This window comes from Pongo abelii, chromosome 8 (assembly GCF_028885655.2).
Source record: "Pongo abelii isolate AG06213 chromosome 8, NHGRI_mPonAbe1-v2.0_pri, whole genome shotgun sequence".
NCBI classification, from domain to species: domain Eukaryota; kingdom Metazoa; phylum Chordata; class Mammalia; order Primates; family Hominidae; genus Pongo; species Pongo abelii.
The window spans coordinates 100,049,619-100,070,931 of NC_071993.2; the positions used below are offsets into that span (position 1 = coordinate 100,049,619).

The 21,313-nt window shown below is 45.9% G+C and overlaps 1 protein-coding gene across 1 annotated transcript; it reads right to left on the reverse strand.

The window, feature by feature from the left end:
- Nucleotides 1-7,825: 7,825 nt before the first annotated feature.
- LOC100436158 (large ribosomal subunit protein uL22-like) lies at nucleotides 7,826-8,451 on the reverse strand. Its single transcript, XM_054522654.2, has one exon. It carries the CDS (start codon nucleotides 8,420-8,422, stop codon nucleotides 7,868-7,870), a length of 555 nt encoding a protein of 184 aa, XP_054378629.2. The 5' UTR covers nucleotides 8,423-8,451; the 3' UTR covers nucleotides 7,826-7,867.
- Between the last annotated feature and the right edge of the window lie 12,862 nt (nucleotides 8,452-21,313).

Below are 21,313 nucleotides of genomic sequence, written 5' to 3' on the forward strand. Positions count from 1 at the left end.
GCCATGTTGGTCAGGCTGGTTTCTAACTCCTGACCTCAGGTGATCCTCCCGCCTCAGCCTCCCAAAGTGCTGGGCTTACAGGCATGAGCCACCACACCCAGCCCATTTTCTTTTTCTTTTTTTTCTTTTTCTTTTTCTTTTTCTTTTTTTTTTTTTTTTTTTGAGACAAAGTCTCGCTCTGTTGCCCATGCTGGAGTGCAGTGGCATAATCTCGGCTCACTGCACCCTCCACCTCCCAGGTTCAAGCAATCCTCCTGCCTCAGCTCCCCCTAGTAGCTGGGATTACAGGTACACGCCACCATGCCCGGCTAATTTTTGTATTTTTAGTAGAGATGGGGTTTTGCCATGTTGGCCAGGCTGGTCTCAAACTCCTGACCTAAGGTGATCCACCTGCCTCGGCCTCTCAAAGTACTGGGATTACATGTGTGAGCCACCACATCTGGCCCATTTTATTTTTCAAATGGGTGACATGCTGCCTTTTCTTAAACACAGCAGAACTACACGTGGCCCTTCTTTCAGTCTGTCCCTGAGGCATCACCTCAGTACTGCCCTTTGCTGAGTGGGCCTTGGATCAGCCTTTCTGGTATGGGTCTGTTAGCATGGCAGACCCCTGTCTGCAGTTTTCATATGCTGCGCTCTGAGAAATTCACAGAGCATGTCTCGATGGAAATGTACATAAACCCAGAACTGAAGAGTGTTCAAGGAGAGTCAGTCTTATGGGGTAAAGAGTGACACCTGTTTAAGAGGCTTTTCTTTTCTTTTTTTTTTTTTTTTTTGCCTGCACTCTGGGTTCTCTGCATTATAGGTAGTTGGAGGAGGCTGGGCACGGTGGCTCACACCTGTAATCAAGCACTCTGGGAGGCCAAGGTGGACAGATGGCTTGAGTGAAGGAGTTCAAGCCTGGGCAACATAGTGGGGCCCCATCTCTACAAAAAATACAAACATTAGCCAGGCACAGTGGTGGGCATCTGTGATCCCAGCTACTCTGGAGGCTGAGGTGGGAGGATCACTTGAGCCCAGAAGGTCGAGGCTGTAGTTAACCGAGGTTGTACCACTGTACTCCAGCTTGAGCAACAGTTGAGCAACAGAGAAAGACCCTACTTAAAAAAATATATATATACACACATGTAATTGGATTTGCAGGAAGCCCAACTCCATGGTGAGTGAGCATTAACGGTGGGTTCCGTGTTTATGGAAGCCAAGAGGGGTAAGGTATTACCAGGAGGTGGCACGAATGAGTGTTTGGTGACATTAAGATGGCGTGGGTTTGGTTCCCTTTCTCAAATGCTGGAGGGCAGCTCCATACCTGCCCAATGGCTTTCTCCTTCTCCACCCCAGCATGGAATTTAAAAGGCTTGGTGACCTGCCCATCTGGAGACACCAAGGAGGGCTGGCAGTGAATTACTTGGCTGGCAAGCAGTGTGAAGTGGCCCTTGCGTTTTCCTGGCTTTGCTAGCTATGCCTGGGACCCTGTCCATTGAAGAGCTGGCTCAGGGAGAACAAAAATAACAATGACGATTCTAAGCAAATGTACAACTAAAAATTCCACTGATGGATTTTCTGATGAAAATAAGTCATAGGAAAGATTGCTTAATGAGATGAAGCGGGACCATTGTAAGTTCTGCCTGGTTAACCTGGTTCTTTTGTTCTGTGAACTGCCTGTTCATACCCTTTGCTTATTCTTCTATTGAGCTGTACATATAGCTCTTGCTGATTTGTGTGAGCTCTTTGTGAAATAGGAAATGAAACTTTTATCAGTCAAAGATTACAAACAATTATCCCCAATGTTGTCTTATTTTGTTCATAGAATTTCTTTTGGCTGCATATTATCTAGTCAAATTTATCAATCGTTTCTTTGGCTTCAAGGTTCTGTGGTCTACTTAGAAAGTTCTTTTCCACTCTTGGCTGGGCACAGTGGCTCATGCCTGTAATCCCAGCACTTTGGGAAGCCAAGGTGGGCGGATCACTTGAGGTCAGGAGTTTGAGACCAGCCTGAACAACATGGAGAAACCCCGTCTCTCCTAAAAACACAAAAAATTAGCCGGGTGTGGTGGCAGGCACCTGTAGTCCCAGCTACTCAGGAGGCTGAGTCAGGAGAATGGTGTGAACCCGGGAGGTAGAGCTTGCAGTGAGCCGAGATTGTGTCACTGCACTCCAGCCTGGGCGACAGAGCGAGACTCCGTCTAAAAAACAAAAAACAAACAAACAAAAAGAAAGTTCTTTTCCACTCTTATGTGATACATTTTACATGTTTGCTTCAAGACATTTTGTGGTTTGATTTTTTTAAGTTTAAATCTTTGATCTAACCAAAATTAATTTTGGTGTTAAGGGTTGAAATGGGGGTCTAACTAACTTCATTATTTTTTCTAACTGATTTTCAGTGGTCCCCAAATGATTTATTGAGTGATCTCTCTTTTCCTCACTAAATGCCACTTTCCCCGTAAACTAAATTTCTGCATGTATTTCACCCTATTTCTGGTCCCCTCCAATTTTGTTATACTATTTTTTCTCCATTGTAAACCTTTGAAAGTATTGTTGTTTATTAATGTATATTTATTTTTTAGGAAACAGAGTCTTGCTATGTTGCCCAGGCTGGACTCAAATTCCTGGGCTCAAGCAATCCTCCTGCCTCAGCCTCCTGAGGCCTTAAAAGGATTGCAAAGTGCTGGGACTATAGGCATGAGCCACTACATCTGGCTCTCATAATGTATTTTAATATCTAGTTGGAGTAGCCCTTCCTGATTATCCTTCTTCTTCTTTTTTTTTTTTTTTTTTTGAGACGAAGTCTTGCTCTGTTACCCAGGCTGGAGTGCAGTGCAGTGGCGTGATCCTGGCTCACTGCAACCTCTACCTACCGGGTTCAAGTGATTCTCCTGCCTCAGCCTCCTGAGTAGCTGGGACTACAGGCACTTGTTGCCATGCCCAGCTAATTTTTGTATTTTAGTAGAGACAGGATTTCGCCATGTTGGCCAGGCTGGTCTGGAACTCCTGACCTCAAGTGATCTGCCTGCCTTGGCCTCCCAAAGTGCTGGGATTACAGGCGTGAGCTACCGCGTGTGACTGATTATCTTTCTTTGGACCTTTTCTAGTCATTTTCACGTTTATTTTTTCTGATAAATTTAAATAGCCGGGCGTGGTGGCTCATGCCTGTAATCCCAGCACTTTGGGAGGCTGAGGCAGGCGGATCACCTGAGGTCAGGAGTTCAGGACCAGCCTGGCCAACATGGCGAAACCCCATCTCTACAAAAATACAAAAATTAGCCGGGCATGATGGCGGGCCAGCTACTCAGGAGGCTGGGGCAGAAGAATCACTTGAACCCGGGAGGCGGAGGTCTCAGTGAGCCGAGATGGTGCCAGTACACTCCAGCCTGGGCAACAGAGTGAGACTCCATCTCAAAAAAATAAAAAATAAAATAAATAAATAAATAGATATCATTTTATCAAGCCCCTTTACCCCATTTTCTCGACATTTTAATTGGAAATGCATTGAGCTATAGATTAAATTAGGGAGAATTAATACAAAAGAAGAGCATATTTTCACATTTACTCCTGTTTTCTTTTATGAACCCCATTAGAACCTGAGAGTTTTCCGTCGGGCACGGTGGCTCATGACTGTAGTCCCAGCACTTAGCAATCCTTTTGAGGCCAAGGCGGGAGGATCGCCTAGGAGTTCTAGACCAGCTTTGGCAACATGGCGAACCCTGTCTCTACAAAAAATACAAAAGTAGCTGAGTGTGGTGGCTTGTGCTTGTAGTTCCAGCTACTCTGGAAACGGAGGTGGGAGGATCACCCGAGCCCAGGGAGGTGGAGGCTGCAGTGAGCTGTGATCATGCCACTGCACTCCAGCTTGGGCAACAGAGTAAGATCTTGTCTCCAAAAAAAATAGAGTTTTCTTCTTGTTAAATTTTTCCCTAGGAATTTTACCTTTTCAGCCTCTACAGCAAATAGGCGCTTCTCATATTTTCCAACTGGCTGTGTGACTTTAGACAAATCACTCACCTTCTCCAGACCTCAGTTTTCTTGTGGGTAAAGAAAGGCATGTATCTCTAAGATCCCTTCATCTAAAGCTAGTTGAAGCGTTTATGACTTGGTTCTTAACAATGCAAAATGTTGGTATTTTCAGGGGCAGCTTTGCCCTCATTGAATTTTCATGAGAAAGACCTGGGTCAGCTCAGTTTCTCTGGTCCCAGCTGTGCAAACAAATACCTGGGTCAACCCTAATTGGAGCCCTCTGTGAGCCCCCAGCCCCCTCCACTGATTCACCAAGACTCCACTGTGCCCTGAGATTCCTCCTGCAGGCTGGATACCCCAGCAGGATGGGCATACCCCAGCTTTACTCCACACCCAGGTATGGGGCATCTATCTACCATGTGCCAGGCACCAGGCCAGCCTCTGGCTGTGGCCATTGGCTGTGTATCTGATCAGGGTGGACAACCACTTTGGATGATTCAGGCCTCCAAGTGCAATGCATTTCGGGGCTGATTCTGAGATTGTTTTGGCCTCCGTGTATTCTGAGCCAAAGAACTAGTCAACAGCCTTTTCTCCAGTGCGCAATGAAGACACAATCCAGCACACGACCAGGTGCTAAGTGTTGCTTGGTAGCACTTCGGAGAGAGGATGCACAGAGAGAGTATTAGCAAGACTAAGACTGTCAGGGCAGGCTGGGCCCAGCAGGGCCAGTTCAACCCCCTTCCAGGGCAGAATCTGCAGGGCTTTCCGGCTGCCCGAGCACCCCACTGTGTTGATGACTGGGTGGCAGACTCACACTCCTGGCTAATTCCAGGAGAGACTCATTTAGGCATTTACCATTTAGCCTAATTGTTTCTTTAATTGAAAGTCTGCAGATAAGCACAGGTTTCTTTCCTATGCAAAAGAAGCTTGAGCTAGAAGAAACAAGCAGGTGGTATAAGAAAACAAGTGGTAGTTTTAGCCTGGCTTTGGGGAAGCGGGGCTTTGTGCCTCTGGGTTCTTGCATCATAATGTATTTGAGTTAATTTAATGGGTGGGGGTTCTTAGTTACCCAAACACTTTAATAGGATTGAAATGGGCTACTTTCAGGCCTTGCATGGATAAGAATGGACTGGCTAAGCCCTCTTTTCTTTAAGAAAACAGCTCCCACACTTGTGCAGGCCAAAATAATTAAGTAATTAGCAAAGGCATTTGTCAAAATGCCCAGTGGGGCTGACGAAAATGACAGCTTTGAGAAGGATGAAGAGTTTGCAAATAGCATTTTCTCCCAGCTCCAGGTTGGGGTCAGGCCTGGGGCCTGTGAGGAACACGCCTGCCTGGGACTCCGGGGTCCCAGCTCAACCTTTGGGGTTCAAGTTCACTTCCCTGTGGCAAAAGCCAAGCTCCTATTTCTAAGGAGGCAGTCTTGAAAGGCCTTTGGAACATCAAAGGACTCCCCAAACGCAGTAAGTAAAAAATAAAAAGGAGTCATTTTCCTTTTCAGAGGATTGAAACCGTTAAGCAGCCAAGTCCATGGCAGAAAAAGCATTTGTGGTTTGTGGAAATTAAAAAGACTGAGGAAATAGCTAGAGGTTACAAGGCAGTCATTACCCTCAACAGTGAGCTTATTCTGTACCTACTGTGTGCAAGGCAAATACCTGGATATTCTTAGAGCCATAAGAGTCTGACCTTATGAGGCCTACACAGTGATTGCTGTTGTTGGTGGATTACAGGTTAACTGAGATGTTTCTTTTTTTTTTTTTTTGAGACAGAGGCTCGCTCTGTCACCCAGGCTGGAGTGCAGTGGCGCCATCTTGGCTCACTGCAACCTCCGCCTGTGGGGTTCAAGCAATTCTCCTGCTTCAGCCTCCTGGGTAGCTGGGACTACAGGCGCCCACCACCACGCCTGGCTAATTTTTGTATTTTTAGTAGAGACGGGGTTTCACCATGCTGTCCAGGCTGGTCTCAAACTCCTGACCTCGTGATCTGCCCGCCTCGGCCTCCCAAAGTCCTGGGATTACAGGCGTGAGCCACCGCGCCCGGCAACAACTGAGATATTCTCTCAGCACAAGAGAGAGGGCGACACTAATAATAACCACTTATGGGCCCCTTCAATATGCCAGGCATGTGGGATCTCATTCAGTGCCCACAACAACCCTATGATGTTGGCATTTGTTTTCCTCCTTTATGGATAGGGAAACAGAGGCCCAACAAAGTCAGGAAATTTAGAGCTGAGAGTCAATGTCAAGGAGACGTTAAGACCTCTGGAGTACAAAGGACCTGGGTTTGACAGCAGATTCTACTTGTGTCGGTCACAAGGAATAAGAAGTAGGGAAAGATCATTAGAGTTAGAAAGTAGGAGTTGTTGGTGGCTGGAGAGTGGTGTTTCAGAGGAATGGCATTGTTACAGGAAAGGGGTCCCGATCCAGACCCCAAGAGAGGGTTCTTAGATCTCGTGCAAGAAAGAATTCAAAGGCTGGGCGTGGTGGCTCACGCCTGTAATCCCAGCACTTTGGGAGGCCTTGGCAGATGCATCACTTGAGGTCAGGAGTTTGAGAACAGCCTGGAAAACATGGTGAAACCCTGGATCTATTAAAATTACAAAAATTAGCGGGGACTGGTGGTGGGCACCTGTAATCCCAGCTACTCAGGAGGCTGAGGCACAAGAATCACCTGAACCTGGGAGTGGGCAGTTGCAGTGAGCTGAGATCACGCCGCTGCACTCCTGCTTGGGTGATAGAGTGAGACTCTGTCTCAAAAAAAAGAATTGAAGGCGAGTCCATAGAGTAAGTGAAAGCAACTTTATCAAGAAAGCAAAGAAATAAAAGAAGGGCTACTTCACTGAGGGCTGCTGGTTGCCTATTTATTTATTTGTGAGATGGAGTCTCGTGCTGTTGCCCAGGCTGGTGTGCAAATGGCACAATCTCAGCTCACTGCAACCTCCGCCTTCCAGGTTCAAGCGGTTCTCCTGCCTCAGCCTCCCAAGTAGCTGGGATCACAGGCACCTGCCACCATGGGCAGCTAACTTTTTGTATTTTTAGTACAGACAGGGTTTCACTATGTTTGTCAGGCTGGTCTTGAACTCTTGACCTCATGAACTGCCTGCCTTGGCCTCCCAAAGTGCTGGGATTACAGGTGTGAGTCACTGCACCCAGCCGGTTGCCTATTTTTATGGTTATTTCTTGATGACATACTAAACAAGAGGTGGATTATTCATCCTGCCTTTTTAGACCATATAGGGTAACTTTCTGACATTGCCCAGGCATTTGTAAACTGTCGTGGTGCTGGTGGGAGTATAGCAGTGACTAGAGGTCACTCTCATCACCATCTTGGTTTTGGTGGGTTTTAGCCAGCTTTTTTACTGCAAACATGTTTTATCGGCAAGGTCATCATGATCTGTATTTTCTGCCGACCTCCTAGCTCATCCTGGGACTTAGAATGCCTTAACCATCTGGAAATGCAGCCCAGTAGTTGTCAGCTTCATTTTACCCGGCCCCTATTCAAGATGGGGTTGCTCTGGTTCACACGCCTCTGACAACATGGCAGCTGAGCCATTGTGAGAATCGGGCGTGAAGAGTGAGTCTTCAAAAGCGGCTATGGCGGGAGAAAGAAGGCAGGAAACATATTTTCCGTCCACCTGGGGACTCCTCGCAAGCTGGTGGGAAGACCCGAGCAGGTTTGTAGGTTGAGGGCAGTGGCCTGAAGAGAGAGCGAGTTTGAGGGTGCAAGAAACAGAGGAAATATTTGAGTAAGACACGTCCTTCCTGGAGGAGGTGTCCCTAACTCAAAGCTTAGAGGGGAGTAGGTTTAGGGGGCAGGGAGCGGCAACTGTTTCTGAGAAAGAGGAAGGAAAAGAAGATGGAGAAGTTGTATAAAGTTTTTTTTTTTCCTTTTAATTACATTTATTTTAATGCTGAATTTACTCCCGTGCCATAAGTTTTTGTTTCTTCAGTTTCTTCTGGGATATCTTTTTCTTCTGGGCAACCTCCTCTTCTGGTTTAGGAACAATCTGTTCCTTTTCAGTAAGGATCATCTCAATGTGGCAGGGAGAGCTCATGTATGGGTTGATCCGACCATGAGCTCTGTAGGTCCGGCGGCGCATCTTAGGTGCTTTGGTCACTTGGATATGCTCAATGACCAGAGAATCTACATCTAAACCCTTAAGTTCAGCATTACTCTCTGCATTTTTAAGCATGTGCAGCAAAAATTCAGCACTCTTTTTGGGCCACTGACCTTGTGTCCAGCCCCACTGCTTGGCCTGTGCACACCTGCCAACTCCACCATTGTAACGTCGGAATGGTACGCACTGTTCCTGTAAAGTGACATCTTTAAGATACTTCGTGGCTTTTCGTATATGCCTACCCTTGATGGCCTGAGCAGTTTCACGAGTGTTCTTAAAGTGAACACGAAGATTGGAACCTCTTGATTTGCATGATTTCGTGGGGTTCTCCAGGTCAAGTGAATAGCAAACCATTTTCACAGATTACCTCAGGCTGCTTAGGGAAAGAGCGAAGTTGTGTAAAGTTATTGTGGCATTTGAAGTTAAAAAACAAAGGAGTCAATTCACAGGCACTTAGAGGAGTAGGGGAGGAGAGCTGAGAGAAGTCAGGTGGAGGGGAAATGGCTGACTTAGCTCTGTCTATGGGGGAAGTTAAGTGGGCTAAGAACCAGTGGGGTTGGGCAAGGGGGTGATGGAGTGGGGACTTAAGGTCTTGATGCTGCCTCTGTAGGGCCTGAAGGTTGTGGGGGAATCAGGAGCTTGGAGCCCATACCTTGAAGGCAAGGCATTTCCATAGGATTAGTAGGGGAGGGAAAAATGGCTTCCCTCTACCCTTCTAGGCTCTTCGGCCGGGCTACAAATTAAATTGACATAAAACAAATGAACAGGAGAAAAAGCATTTTGATTACATGCATACACAGAGAGTCACACCAAATATGAGACTCGAAGAAGGGCCAGAATATGGAAGCTTATATACAGCATCCTGAGCTAAAGACAGGAATAGGGGCCCAGAGCTTCTTGGGGGTGGCGGAGACAGGCAATGGGAGGGTGAAGGGAGGAGATATGTGGTGAATGGAGGTTGTCTGGTTGCGCAGATGAAAGTCGGGCAATAAACGTTTTCCGGAGCAGCCCTCTTCCTGATACAGATATTTTTTACTAATGTCCATTTTCTTTATGGATGTAAATTTCTTTTATAAAATGACAGCTTTTCAGAGCTACTGCTGTGCCTGCAGTTTCTCAGAATAAGCAGCTCAAAATATGCCAAAGAAATATATTTTGGGGTGGCATATTCTGGTCTCCTATGGTCATATTTTGGGGTGGTGTGTCCCAAGGCCCAACAGGTGTGAGTGGTGTCTGGGCTGGGGGTGGTGGGGGTGCCTCCAGTGGAGATAAGACTGAAAGTTACGGCATCTTAGAAGGCCAAAGGTCAAGGCATTCGGGGACTCCCCATGAGCGATAACAGGCAAGAGTGTGTCAGGTACCAAAGTCTTTCAGGAACAATGGAAAGGAGGGCAGAGGAGGGTGGTGATGAGGATGAGGGGAGAACTTCGTAAGTGATTGTGAAGACTTCCGATTTGAAGAGGTGGGACAGTGGTGATGGTTTAGTGACTTGGAGGAAAAAGAGGAAGCCTCAACCTTTTCTTTTTAGAGGCAGTAAGAAATACTGGGGCTTTGAGTATCAGAGTTATAGACTGAATATATCCCCCCAAATTATTATTATTATTATTATTATTATTATTATTTTGAGATGGAGTTTCGCTCTTGTTGCCCAGGCTGGAGTGCAATGGTGTGATCTCAGCTCACTGCAACCTCCGCCTCCCAGGTTCAAGCAATTCTCCTGCCTCAGCCTCCCCAGTAGCTGGGATTACAGGTGCCTGCCACCATGCCCGGCTAATTTTTTGTATTTTTAGTAGAGATGGGGTTTCACCATGTTGGCCAGGCTGGTCTCAAACTCCTAACCTCATGTGATCCGCCCTCCTTGGCCTCCCGAAGTGCTGGAATTACAGGCGTGAGCCACCGTGCCTGGCCTGTCCCTGCCCCCAATCCCCCCATTCATAAGTTGAAATCCTAACCCCCAGTGTGACAGTATTGGGAAGTGGAGCCTTTGGGAGGTGATTAGTCACGAGGGTGCAGCCCTCATGGATGAAAGGAGTGCCCTTATACAAGGGACTACAGAGAGTCCACAGCAGCTTTAAGAAGTGTCCGAGCTAGAAGAGCTCTCAGGTCATCCAGTCTAACAGAGGGGAAAAAGGAGACCCCAAAACGCCACAGATAAGGGAAGATGAGGGAGTTCCAGTGGGGTCATGCTGTTTAGGGCTGTGCTGGAAGCCACATGAGAGAGGGAGTGCAGTGGGGAAATGGTCAGAAGTTGTGTCCAGAGTGGATGGGCTGGAGTCAAATCCTGGTTCTCTTATTAGCGCAGGGCCTAAAACTCAATAGATGTGAGTTATTGTTATAATTATTATTACTTCAACAGAGGACCAGAAATAGGTTAAGGATGGCTCTGGAAATGACTGAGAGAGATCCCAGGATCTGCAAGGTCCACAGCCAGGCCTGGCATTGGGTAGGTAGGGGTGTGTGTGTGTGTGTGTTCATGTGCGCACATGTGTTGGAGGGGTGGGCCTTGTCTCTTTCCAGGTGCACACAGGGGGTGTAAAGCTTGCCTTCTAAGTATGGGTGACATTCTGATCAGCCAAATGAGCATGCTATTGGCAAGTGAGTGTTCCTTGTTCATTTGCTCTTGATCTGAGTCCCAGGCACTGGCCTCCCTCTTTAGTGAAAGGGATATGCAAATTCTGTTTCATCTCCAGTTTCCAAGCTTGGCAGAAGCCCTCTGCCTGGAAATCGCCTTACTCTGCAGTTGACAATGCTTACTTACCTCTGCATCCTCAGGGTCTGATAGAGACTGGGTGCTCTCAGGCTGGGCGCAGTGGCTCATGCCTGTAATCCCAGCACTTTGGGAGGCTGAGGCGGGTGGATCACTTGAGGTCAGGCATTTCAGACCAGCCTGACCAACATGGTGAAACCCTGTCTCTACTAAAAATATGAAAATTAGCTGAGCGTGGTGGCGGGTGCTGTAATCCCAGCTACTCAGGAGGCTGAGGCAGAGAATCGCTTGAACCCAGGAGGTGGAGGTTGCAATGAGCCAAGATCGTGCCGTGGCACTCCAGCCTGGATGACAGAGCAAGACTGTCTCAAAAAAAAAAAAAAAAAAAAAAAAAAACAGAGTGGGTGCTCTCTACTTGTTCAGTTCAGTCAGTGAATGAATATGCCTTCATGGCTTTCGGGCTTTCGGTGGGGAGATGGCTCTCTCACCACCTCTACTGTGTGTTGGCTGTATGGGGTTAAGTAAGGAGGAATTTGACAAATGGGAGTTTAAATCTCACCTTTATCATTTACTACCTGTGACTTTCTCCAAATCATTTAACTTCACAGAGCCTCAAATTGCTCATCTATAAAATGCCAATAATTATTTCACCTTAGGATTCAGTGATATGTGGCTGTAACGTTCTCAGCATCATGTCTGCCTGGCACTCTTTGTAATGATGAATATTTCTTATTGTCATCATAGAGCTGGGTATGACAGCAGGTGCAGATATGCCTTCTCTTTATTTATTTAAAGCTGAGTGCCTCTCTTGTCCCACATTCTAGAAAGTGCTAGGGATAGAAGACATTCTCCCTGCTTCCCACTTCGTATCCACTTAATTTGGTGCTTCAGTGAAAGAAAAGCCAAGCAAACCTTTTCTTGATTCCAACCCTGAGGTTGCCTTCAGCCTCAGGTTTGTTTCCCCTGCAGAGCAGCCAGGTAACTGCAAACAGCCCTGGTGTTTTGGGGTGCTCATCACAAGCAGGAGAAACCCTCTGCCTGGAAATTACTTTAATTTGCAGTTGACAAAAAGGTAAATTGCTGGCATTTTTTGCTTGGAGCCTGGAATGTAACCTTGCATGGCTGCCCCAGACATTCCAGGTGGCAGCTTCCGTTAGGCAGCCCAGATTTCTAGCTTAAAGGAGGGGGAGAAAAAGAACTTAAGTAATTTTGCAAGGGCAAACCCCTCTATCATTATTTAATTCTACCAATTTCTTTCCTTCTTTCTTTCTTTCTTTTTCTTTTCTTTTCTTCTTTCTTTCTTTCCTTCCTTCCTTCCTTCTTCCTTTCTTTCCTTCCTTTTCTTTCTTTGTCTTTCTTCTTCTTTTCTCTCTCTCTCTCTCTCTCTTCTTTTTTTTTTTTTTTTTTTTTTTTTTTTTTTTTTTTTTTTTTGTGAGGCAATCTTGATCTGTCGCCCAGGCTGGAGTGCAGTGGTGTGATCTCAGCTCACTGCAACCTCTGCCTCCCAGGTTCAAGCGATTCTCCTGCCTCAGCCTCCTGAGTAGCTGGGATTACAGGTGTGTGCCACCACACCTGGCTAATTTTTGTATTTTTAGTAGATACGGGGTTTCACCATGTTGGTCAGGCTGGTCTTGAACTCCTGACCTCGTGATCTGCCTGCCTCAGCCTCCCAAAGTGCTGGGATTACAGGTGTGCGCCACCACAACTGGCTAATTTTTGTATTTTTAGTAGAGACGGGGTTTCACCATGTTGGTCAGGCTGGTCTTGAACTCCTGACCTCGTGATCTGCCTGCCTCAGCCTCCCAAAGTGTTGCGATTACAGGCGTGAGACACCGCGCCTGGCCAATTCTACCAATTTCTATTCCTTCAAGTTCCCTGCCACTCCTGTCCGTATATACAGCACAGCCAATGTGGACATCCCGTCACACGGTCTGTTTTCCTTTGCTTAATCTTCAATCCTGTATTATGACACTCTGCAGGCTGGTAATTTTTCGTTGCATGAGAGACTCCTTCCCGTGATCTACCACTGTCTGATTTGCGACTGGCTATGGGTCATGAGAGCAGGCCCCTCTGTTTTATTCCTTTGCGGGATAACTGGGATGCGGTAGGCTTTTAGTACATAATTGTTGAAGGAATGAAGGGGCGAATGAATGCGTGAGTTCCAGCGTTTCCCAAGGCCAGAGCGTTTTTGTCTGTCTAGTCATAGATTTCCATAGCATTCCAGAAGGAAGGGCATCGTTTAGATGCGGTGCTGGTCGCCTTCCACTCAAAATATGTCCCAGAGATGCCTGTCTGGGGTGGGGTTCCGTGGAATGCAGACTGAATGGAATGCCTTTTAGGCCCGGTGGGAACCTGAGGCCACTGCTGCCATCTTGTGGACAGTATTTGAAACACAGGAGAAGTGATGGCCGTTTCTCCCAAAGAAACCTTGGCTGATTCTATTATATGATGAAATATTCTCCTTAGCAGTGCATTAGGCCATGTTACCAGACCCATCCTTAACCTATTTGTATTCCTCTGTTGAAATAATAATAATAACAACAACAACAACAATAACTCCCATTTACTGAGTTTTAGGCACTGTGCTAGTAAGAGAACCAGGATTTGTCCTCATCCCATCCACTCTGGACCCAACTTTTGGCCATTTCCCCACACTCTTTCGTTTTTTGAGTTCTTTCTCTTCTTTCCCTTCCAACTCTCTACTGTGATTGTGTATCAGTCCCTGTAGTCACATCTTGTCTCAATGATTTGCTTATGTGTTTGCCTTTCCAACAAGACAGTGACCACCTTGAGGACTGGTCAGAGCTGTTGAGTACAGGGATTTCATTGACCTCTGTGCACCAACTATGCACCAGGCCCTGTGCTAGATTAGGAGTGCGTGAACACACGTCAAACTGGACTGTAGGCCTTCCCAGTGTACGTGTGCAGGGTGTGTGCAAAGCCATGGGAGAGAGTTTTTCTGGAATGGGAGAGTGTGTTTCTGGAATGTATTATAATTGAAGATGGACAAAGGCAGTGGTGGAGAGATTGGTAATTTAATTAGTTATTTACAACCACATTTTTATATAAACCGGCCTCCCCAGCACTGCTCAGGTGAACCTTAACCATTATTACTATTTTTTTGAGACAGAGTTTTGCTCTTGTTACCCAAGCTGGACGGCAATGGCGCGATCTCAGCTCACTGCAATCTCCACATCCCGGGTTCAAGCGATTCTCCTGCCTCAGCCTCCTGAGATCACAGGCATGCACCACCATGCCTCGCTAAGTTTTGTATTTTATTTTTAGTAGGAATGGGGTTACACCATGTTAACCAGGCTGGTCTGGAACTCTTGACCTCAGATGATCTGCCCGCTTCAGCCTCCCAAAGTGCTGGGATTATAGGCGTGAGCCACTGCACCCAGCCAACCATTATTGAATTTATATGTACAAACATTTCTTTGCCACTTACCCTGGAGCACTTGACACAGAGTTGCTTGTATGTGAAGCAATTTACTTGCAGCTGGGGATGTAAAGAGTGGAGGAGAAATAGCCTCTCTCTTTGAAACTCTCTGGGATGGAAGGGGACACAAAGTGAATATCACATATGCCATATAGCCTCTATTTTAAGTTGAACTGCCCCCAACATATCCTCTGTGTTGGATGAAGAAAACACAGGCAGTTTTCATTTGAGGCAGTACTAGACAGAATCAAAGCTGATTAAAGTAAAAAGATTGTGAAATGGAATGCAAGAATTAGAATAAATGTATAAATTAAAGCAAGGCTTTCAGAAAGCTTTAAACCTCCAGGCAAAACCTAAAGGTTTTTAGTCAATTTCCCTTTGTATTGGGCTATTTGGGTAAAAGTTCACCAAGGGCTCATATGTCATGCCAGTATATAAAGCAATGTCACACAGAGTGACTGAAATCAGACTAGCCATCTTTTCTCCTTTATTCAAGACCTGAGTATGACGTACTCATCATTGGTCAGGCACAAGGCCAGATGCTTCAGGGACAGGGAAAGAAGAGGATAGAGTCTCTGTTCCTGTTGGGGGCTGGCAGGTTTCCCAGCTTTAAGTACCAGCATCACCGGTACCACCTATACTGTACCAGTAACAACACCTATAGGGGCTAAAGACAAAATGGAGAGACAAGAGATACAGAGAGGAAAGCAGTGAGTGAGAAAGCAGCAGAGGGAGGAGAGGGTGGGAGAGGAAGAGCAGAGTGAGGAGATGGATTCTAGAGGAGGTGGCAGAGATGACTCGGAGGCCTTAGAGGAGGCCTGGACTCAGCTCAAACAAGAAGTGTCCTCTCTGGGCCCTTCTAAAATGCCTGGCAGCAACCAGTGTCCCATGACTGTCCCCAGCAGCCCGCGAAGTTACTGCCCTTTGTGACTGCAAGGAGATCTGATTGCTGGACCTGCATGGTGTGTGTCCCCAGCACTGGCATGTTTGTTCTGAGGTCAGGAGTATTGCAGAGAAAGCAGTCTCACTAGTATTCATATTTTTCCATCATCATGCTGTCTGAATGTGCCAGCCTCTGGACAGAGGAGCTTGGCTTGTGACCGGGTCGGGAGTGAGAAAAGGGCATGAATGATGGCCCCCTCAAGTGAGGGAAAGCTTCTGAAACAAGCATGCCTGCAGGAGCCTGAGCGAGTATGTGCATGTGGCACTGGCATGAACCCACTTCTGCGCAGAAGTGGCGTGGCTTCCACCCAGGTGTGACCTCTGGATGCCATCCCCACCTGCATGCCGGGCTCACAGAGATGTCCCCCGGCAGCAGCAAAGGGCCTGGAGGCCCGTCCTCCCTGAGAGCAGAGCTTTGATCTTTTCACCATCAGGCTCATTATCAAATGTCTCAGGGAAAGGAAAAATATTTGGGAAAGAATTTAAAAGCTGTACTCTTTGAAATAGGTATGAATGTCAGCCATCTCAGCATAGTTCTTCAAAGGACTGTGCTTTTGTAGTATGCTCTGACTTTTATTAAAAGCTGTTATGGGAAACATTTCTGCCCTCTACAAATATACAAATAAGAACAACAAGGCTGGGCACGGTGGCTCACGCCTGTAATCCCAGCACTTTGGGAGGCCAAGGCAAGCGGATCAGCTGAGGTCAGGAGTTCAAGACCAGGCTGGTCAACATGGCGAAACCCCGTCTCTACTTAAAATACAAAAATTAGCTGGGCAGGGTGACGGGTGCCTGTAATCCCAGCTACTTGGAAGGCTGAGGCATGAGAATTGCTTAAGCCTGGGAGGGGGAGGTTGCAGTGAGCCAAGATCACGCCACTGCACTCCAGCCTGAGTGACAGAGTAAGACTCTGTCTCAAAAAAAAAAAAAAAAAAAAAAAGAAGAAGAAGAAGAACGGTTAATAGTAATGGGAACTTCATGAATGTAGGAACTGTACTAAGATCCTGATGAGCCATTTCTGTCACCTTTTGGTATAATAACTTTTTTTTTCTGAAGGCCTGTATGTTTTTACTATGAACCCTAAAATCTGAGACAGGTCTCAGGCAATTTAGGAAGTTTATTTTGCCAAAGTTAAGGATGCGTGCCCATTACACAGCCTCAGGAGTTCCTGATGACATGTGCCCAAGGTGGTCGGGGCACAGCTTGGTTTTATCCATTTTAGGAGACAAGGAGACATGAATCAATATATGTAAGATGTATACTGTTTCCATTCAGAAAGGCAGGACAACTCAAAGTGGGAAGGGCCAGATCATAGGTAGGTAAGAGATTGGCAAAATAAACTTTAAACTTTCTGTTTTTGTTTTGTTGTTGTTGTTGTTGTTGTTTGAGATGGAGTCTTGCTCTGTCGCCCAGGCTGGAGTGCTGTGGCGTGATCTTGGCTCACTGCACGCTCTGCCTCCCGGGTTCACGCCATTCTCCTGCCTCAGCCTCCCGAGTAGCTGGGACTACAGGCGCCTGCCACCACGCCCGGCTAATTTTTTGTATTTTTAGTAGAGATGGGGTTTCACCGTGTTAGCCAGGATGGTCTCGATCTCCTGACCTTGTGATCCGCCCGCCTCAGCCTCCCAAAGTGCTGGGATTATGGGTGTGAGCCACTGAGCCCGGCCACAAAATAAACTTTCTAAATAGACTGAGACCTGTCTCAGATATTTGGGGTTCACAAGACAAAGGTTGCATTCTTTTGAGTTTCTAATGAAACTTTTCAAAGGAGGCAACCAGATATGCATTTATCTCAGCAGAGGGATGACTTTGAGTTCTGTCTGTCCTTTGTCCACAACAAATTTCCTTGTGACGGAGGTGTGTAGCTATGTAGCTTTTTTATCTTAGTATCTTAGTAGATATCTTTTTTTTTTGGATGGAGTCTCACTTTGCCGCCGCCCAGGCTGGAGTGCAGTGGCGTGATCTTGGCTCACTGCAACCTTCACCTCCCAGGTTCAAGTGATTCTCCAGCCTCAGCCCCCTGAGTAGCAGGTGCCCACCACCACATTTGGCCAATTTTTTGTATTTGTAGTAGAGACGGGTGTTTACCATGTTAGCCAGGCTGGTCTCGAACTCCTGGCGTTAAGTGATCCACCCACCTCGGCCTCCCAAAGTGCTGGGATTAAAGGCATGAGCCACCGCGCCTGGCCTTTAATAAATATCTTTTTTAGGAATAGAATGGGCGGCCAGTTTGCCCTAAGCAGTTCTCAGCTTGACTTTTCCCTTTGGCTTAATGATTTTGAGGTCCCAAGATTTATCTTCCTTTCATATTACCAACCAGTTAAGAACAGCGAGAGGACAAATATTCCCCTCACGGATGTTCCAAGTCACTTTTTAAACCCAAATCAGAGCAGTACATTGACTCTTAGAACATTTGCTTTTCTTCTTATACCTTTATTTTAATCTTGTGGAAATTCTATTTTACTGCTTGATTCTACTTTTTGTCTTTTTTTGTGAGTTAACTTAAAGTGCCCTCTCCTCTTTTTAAAAGAAATATGAAGAAGTTTAATTTGAAAATTGATGAGGCTTCAAGACAGACTTGTAGATCTTAGCGTCCTGGATGGGGACTTGCTCAACGTATTTGAAGCATATTGAAGATTCTTTAGTAGAATTCACATTTTCCAAGAGCAAAGAGTCCAAATACATGCTCTTTCTAAAGGGCACTGGAGGACTTCTCTACTTCTCCCGACTCAGAGGGGAGACTACTGTCCCAACAGGAGGTCCTCAAAGCAGACTTATGGCAGGCCCCTTCTTCCCCATTGCGTTTGAGGGCCAGCAATCAAGGTGGAGAAAAGCACCCCATGGAGATGGAAAGAGTGGCTAAGGAATGGCCATTAATTCTGGCTGGAACCTTCTCAAGACTCTACTTGGGGCAGGGTATAAATTGGTACTACATTTCAGGAAGCAACTGGCAATGTATCTCAAGGGCATTAAATACGCTCGTGCCCTTTGACTCAGGAATTCTCCTTTGACTCAGGAGTGAATAAGAAATTCATTTGTCCATTCAATGATGCTGCTCTGTCTCATGCACAAGGTTGGGTGAATAAGACAAACATTGTCCCTGACCTTATACTGTTAACAATTTAATAGATCTAGAGGCCCCAAAATACAGGCAAAGATCTTTGTCCAGGGATGTTTAAAGCAGCATTGTAAATAGCAAAGAATTGGAAACAATATATATTGTTATATATATCCTCAGTGATAGGGGATTAGTTAAATTAGAGTAGATCAGTGTGATGGAATTTTAAATGACCATTATAAATTAGGTTTTGAAATTCATAAATTGTGGAAAATGTTTATGAAATGCAATTTTGTTTTTTTTAGATGGAATCTCACTCTGTTGCCCAGGCTGAAGTGCAGTGGCGCAATCTCAGCTCACCACAACCTCTGCCTCCTGGGTTCAAGCGATTCTCCTGCCTCAGCCTCCCAAGTAGCTGGAACTACAGGCACGCGCCACCATGCCCAGCTAATTTTTGTATTTTTAGTAGAGACGGGATTTCACTATGTCGGCCAGGCTGGTCTCGAACTCCTGACCTCGTGATCCGCCCACCTCGGCCTCCCAAAGTGCTGGGATTACAGGCGTCAGCCACAGCGCCCGGCCTATGAAATACAATTTTAAGAGAGGGAAGAAAAGCAAGATATAAAACTGGAGAGTTGGCTAGGCATGGTGGCTCATGCTGGTAATCCCAGCACTTTGGGAGACTAAAGCAGTTGGATCACTTGAGCCCAGGAGTTCGAGACCAGTCTGGGCAACAAGACAAAACTCCTTTTCTACAAAACAAAAATAAAAACAAAAATTAGCCAGACATGGTGATGCGTGCTTGTAGTCCCAGCTATGTGGGGGGCTGAGGTGGGAGGATCATCTGAACCCGGGGAGGTCATTGAGCCATGATTGTGTCACTGTACTCCAGCCTGGGCAACAGAGCAAGCTCCTGTCACAAAAAAAAAAAACACAAAAGCCTTGGAGAATCATGAAGGCAAGGCCAGGGAAGTTCTGGAGGTGGGATCCCAATTTTATGTCTTTAAAAAGGGCAAGAGTAGAAGGAAACACCACAAAATAATGTTAACAGTAGTTATCTCATGATAGTGAGATTATGGATTTTTAATGTTCTTTTTTTATGCTTTTTCCCAATAAAGTGTCTGCAGTCAATATAGATGAATTTTAAAATTTTTGAAGAAAAAAATATTTCTAGGAGTTATGTTCAGGGCTTCTATGCTGTGGATATAAAGGAAGAATTATCCCTTAGATTCCCCCAGCTGTAACATTCCTTCTAGGCCAAGCTTGTGTAACCTGCGGCCCAGAGGCCACATGCGGCCCAGGACGGCTTTGAACGCGGCCCAATACAAATTCGTAAACTTTCTTAAAACGTTATGAGCGGGTTTTTTTTGTTGTTTTTTTTTGCGATTTTTTTTTTTTTAATCTCATCAGCTATCGTTAGTGTTAATGTATTTTATGTGTGGCCCAAGACAATTCTTCTTCTTCCAGTGTGGACCAGGGAAGCCAAAAGATTACATACCTCTGGTTTTGGATTTATTCATTTGTAATGTGTAGCTACAGTGCACTCACATTCACCACTTTATAGTATTTTATTAAATGACTATACCTCAATTTATTATCCAATCTACTGTTAATGGAAAACATGAGAGTTTCTCCAATGTTCTGCAATTTCAAACATTTAAAAATTTTTCTTGAAGTGCACTGTGTTAATGTCTCTTTAGGGTACAAATCTAAGAGTAGGGTTGCTGGGTCACAGAGCAGGGACTGATACCTTTAGTAGATAATGACAAATTGGTTTTTACTGTGGTTTTACCTGTTTAAACATCTACCAGCTATGTATAAACATATATGTTGTTGCACAGCCCTCTTGAGTCCTTGATGTCAAAGACTTTTAAATTTTTTGCCAATTTGGAGGATGTGAAATGATAGTTCATTGTGGTTTTAATTTATATTTTCTTCCTTTTTAATCAAATTGAGCATTGCCATATTGGCCATGTGAATTTTCGTTGCTGAGAGGAGCCTGTTCAGGAGATGCTGTTTGTATGCCCCTGGAATCTTGGGGTCATGGCTGACTTGGAGCAGCTGGGGAGGGTGAGGAGGGCCCAGGAAGGAGGGGGGTGCTGCCCTGAAGTCCAGCGTGGAGCCATGGGGAGCAGGGGCCTGGCCACAATGGCAGAGACATGTAGAGGGTGCTGCCCAGCAGGGAACTTCTGGTTGATTCTCTGTCTTGGTTAGAGGCAAGCCTACTCTGGTTACTTTGATAACAAAATGCACCCATGTCCCAATCTCAGCATCCTGAGGAGCTGGGCAGCAAACGTCCATGGTGCAAGGCAGGGGACTTGGGGTGACTGGCAGGCACACGACTCCCAACAATTTCTGCACAGTGAAATGCTGGTAGACTTTTCAATGTGTTGGGAGAAGCTCAAAATATAATCTTTAATGTGACTTTTTCCAATGGTTAAACATCGTCAGCTAGTTAAATAAAGGTGGTTTGGGCCAAATCAGCTGTGCTGGAGGTAGCTGTCAAAAGGCTCAAAGTGACCCGAGCTTTGGTTATGAGATGATTCACTCCTCATAACCAAATCAGCAAGTATTACCTGTCTCCTGAGGCCTGGGGACCTAGTTTTGTGTAGGGAACAGGAGAAAAAATAGGCCCCTGACTTCATGGAGGCATCTGTCTCAGAGGACACTCATTCTTTTAGCACTTTTTTGTGTGTGATAAAACAGGCATGACGTAAAATTTACTACTTGTAGCTGTTCAGTCGCATTAAGTGCATTCACATTGTTGCGCGCCACAGAACTCTTTTCATCTTACAAAATGGAAATTCTGTACTCATTAAACACTGGCTCCCCATTCCTCCCCTTCCCCTAGCCTCCTCCGGCAGCCACCATTCTACTTTTTGTCTCTATAGATTTATTTATTTATTTATTTATTTATTTATTTATTTAGAGACAGACTCTCGCTCTGTTGCTCAGGCTGGAGTGCAGTGGTGTGATCTCGGCTCACTGCAACATCCGTCTCCCAGGTTCAAGTGATTCTCCTGCCTCAGCCTTCCGAGTAGCTGGGATTACAGGCATGCACCACCACACCCTGCTAATTTTTGTATTTTTAGTAGAGAC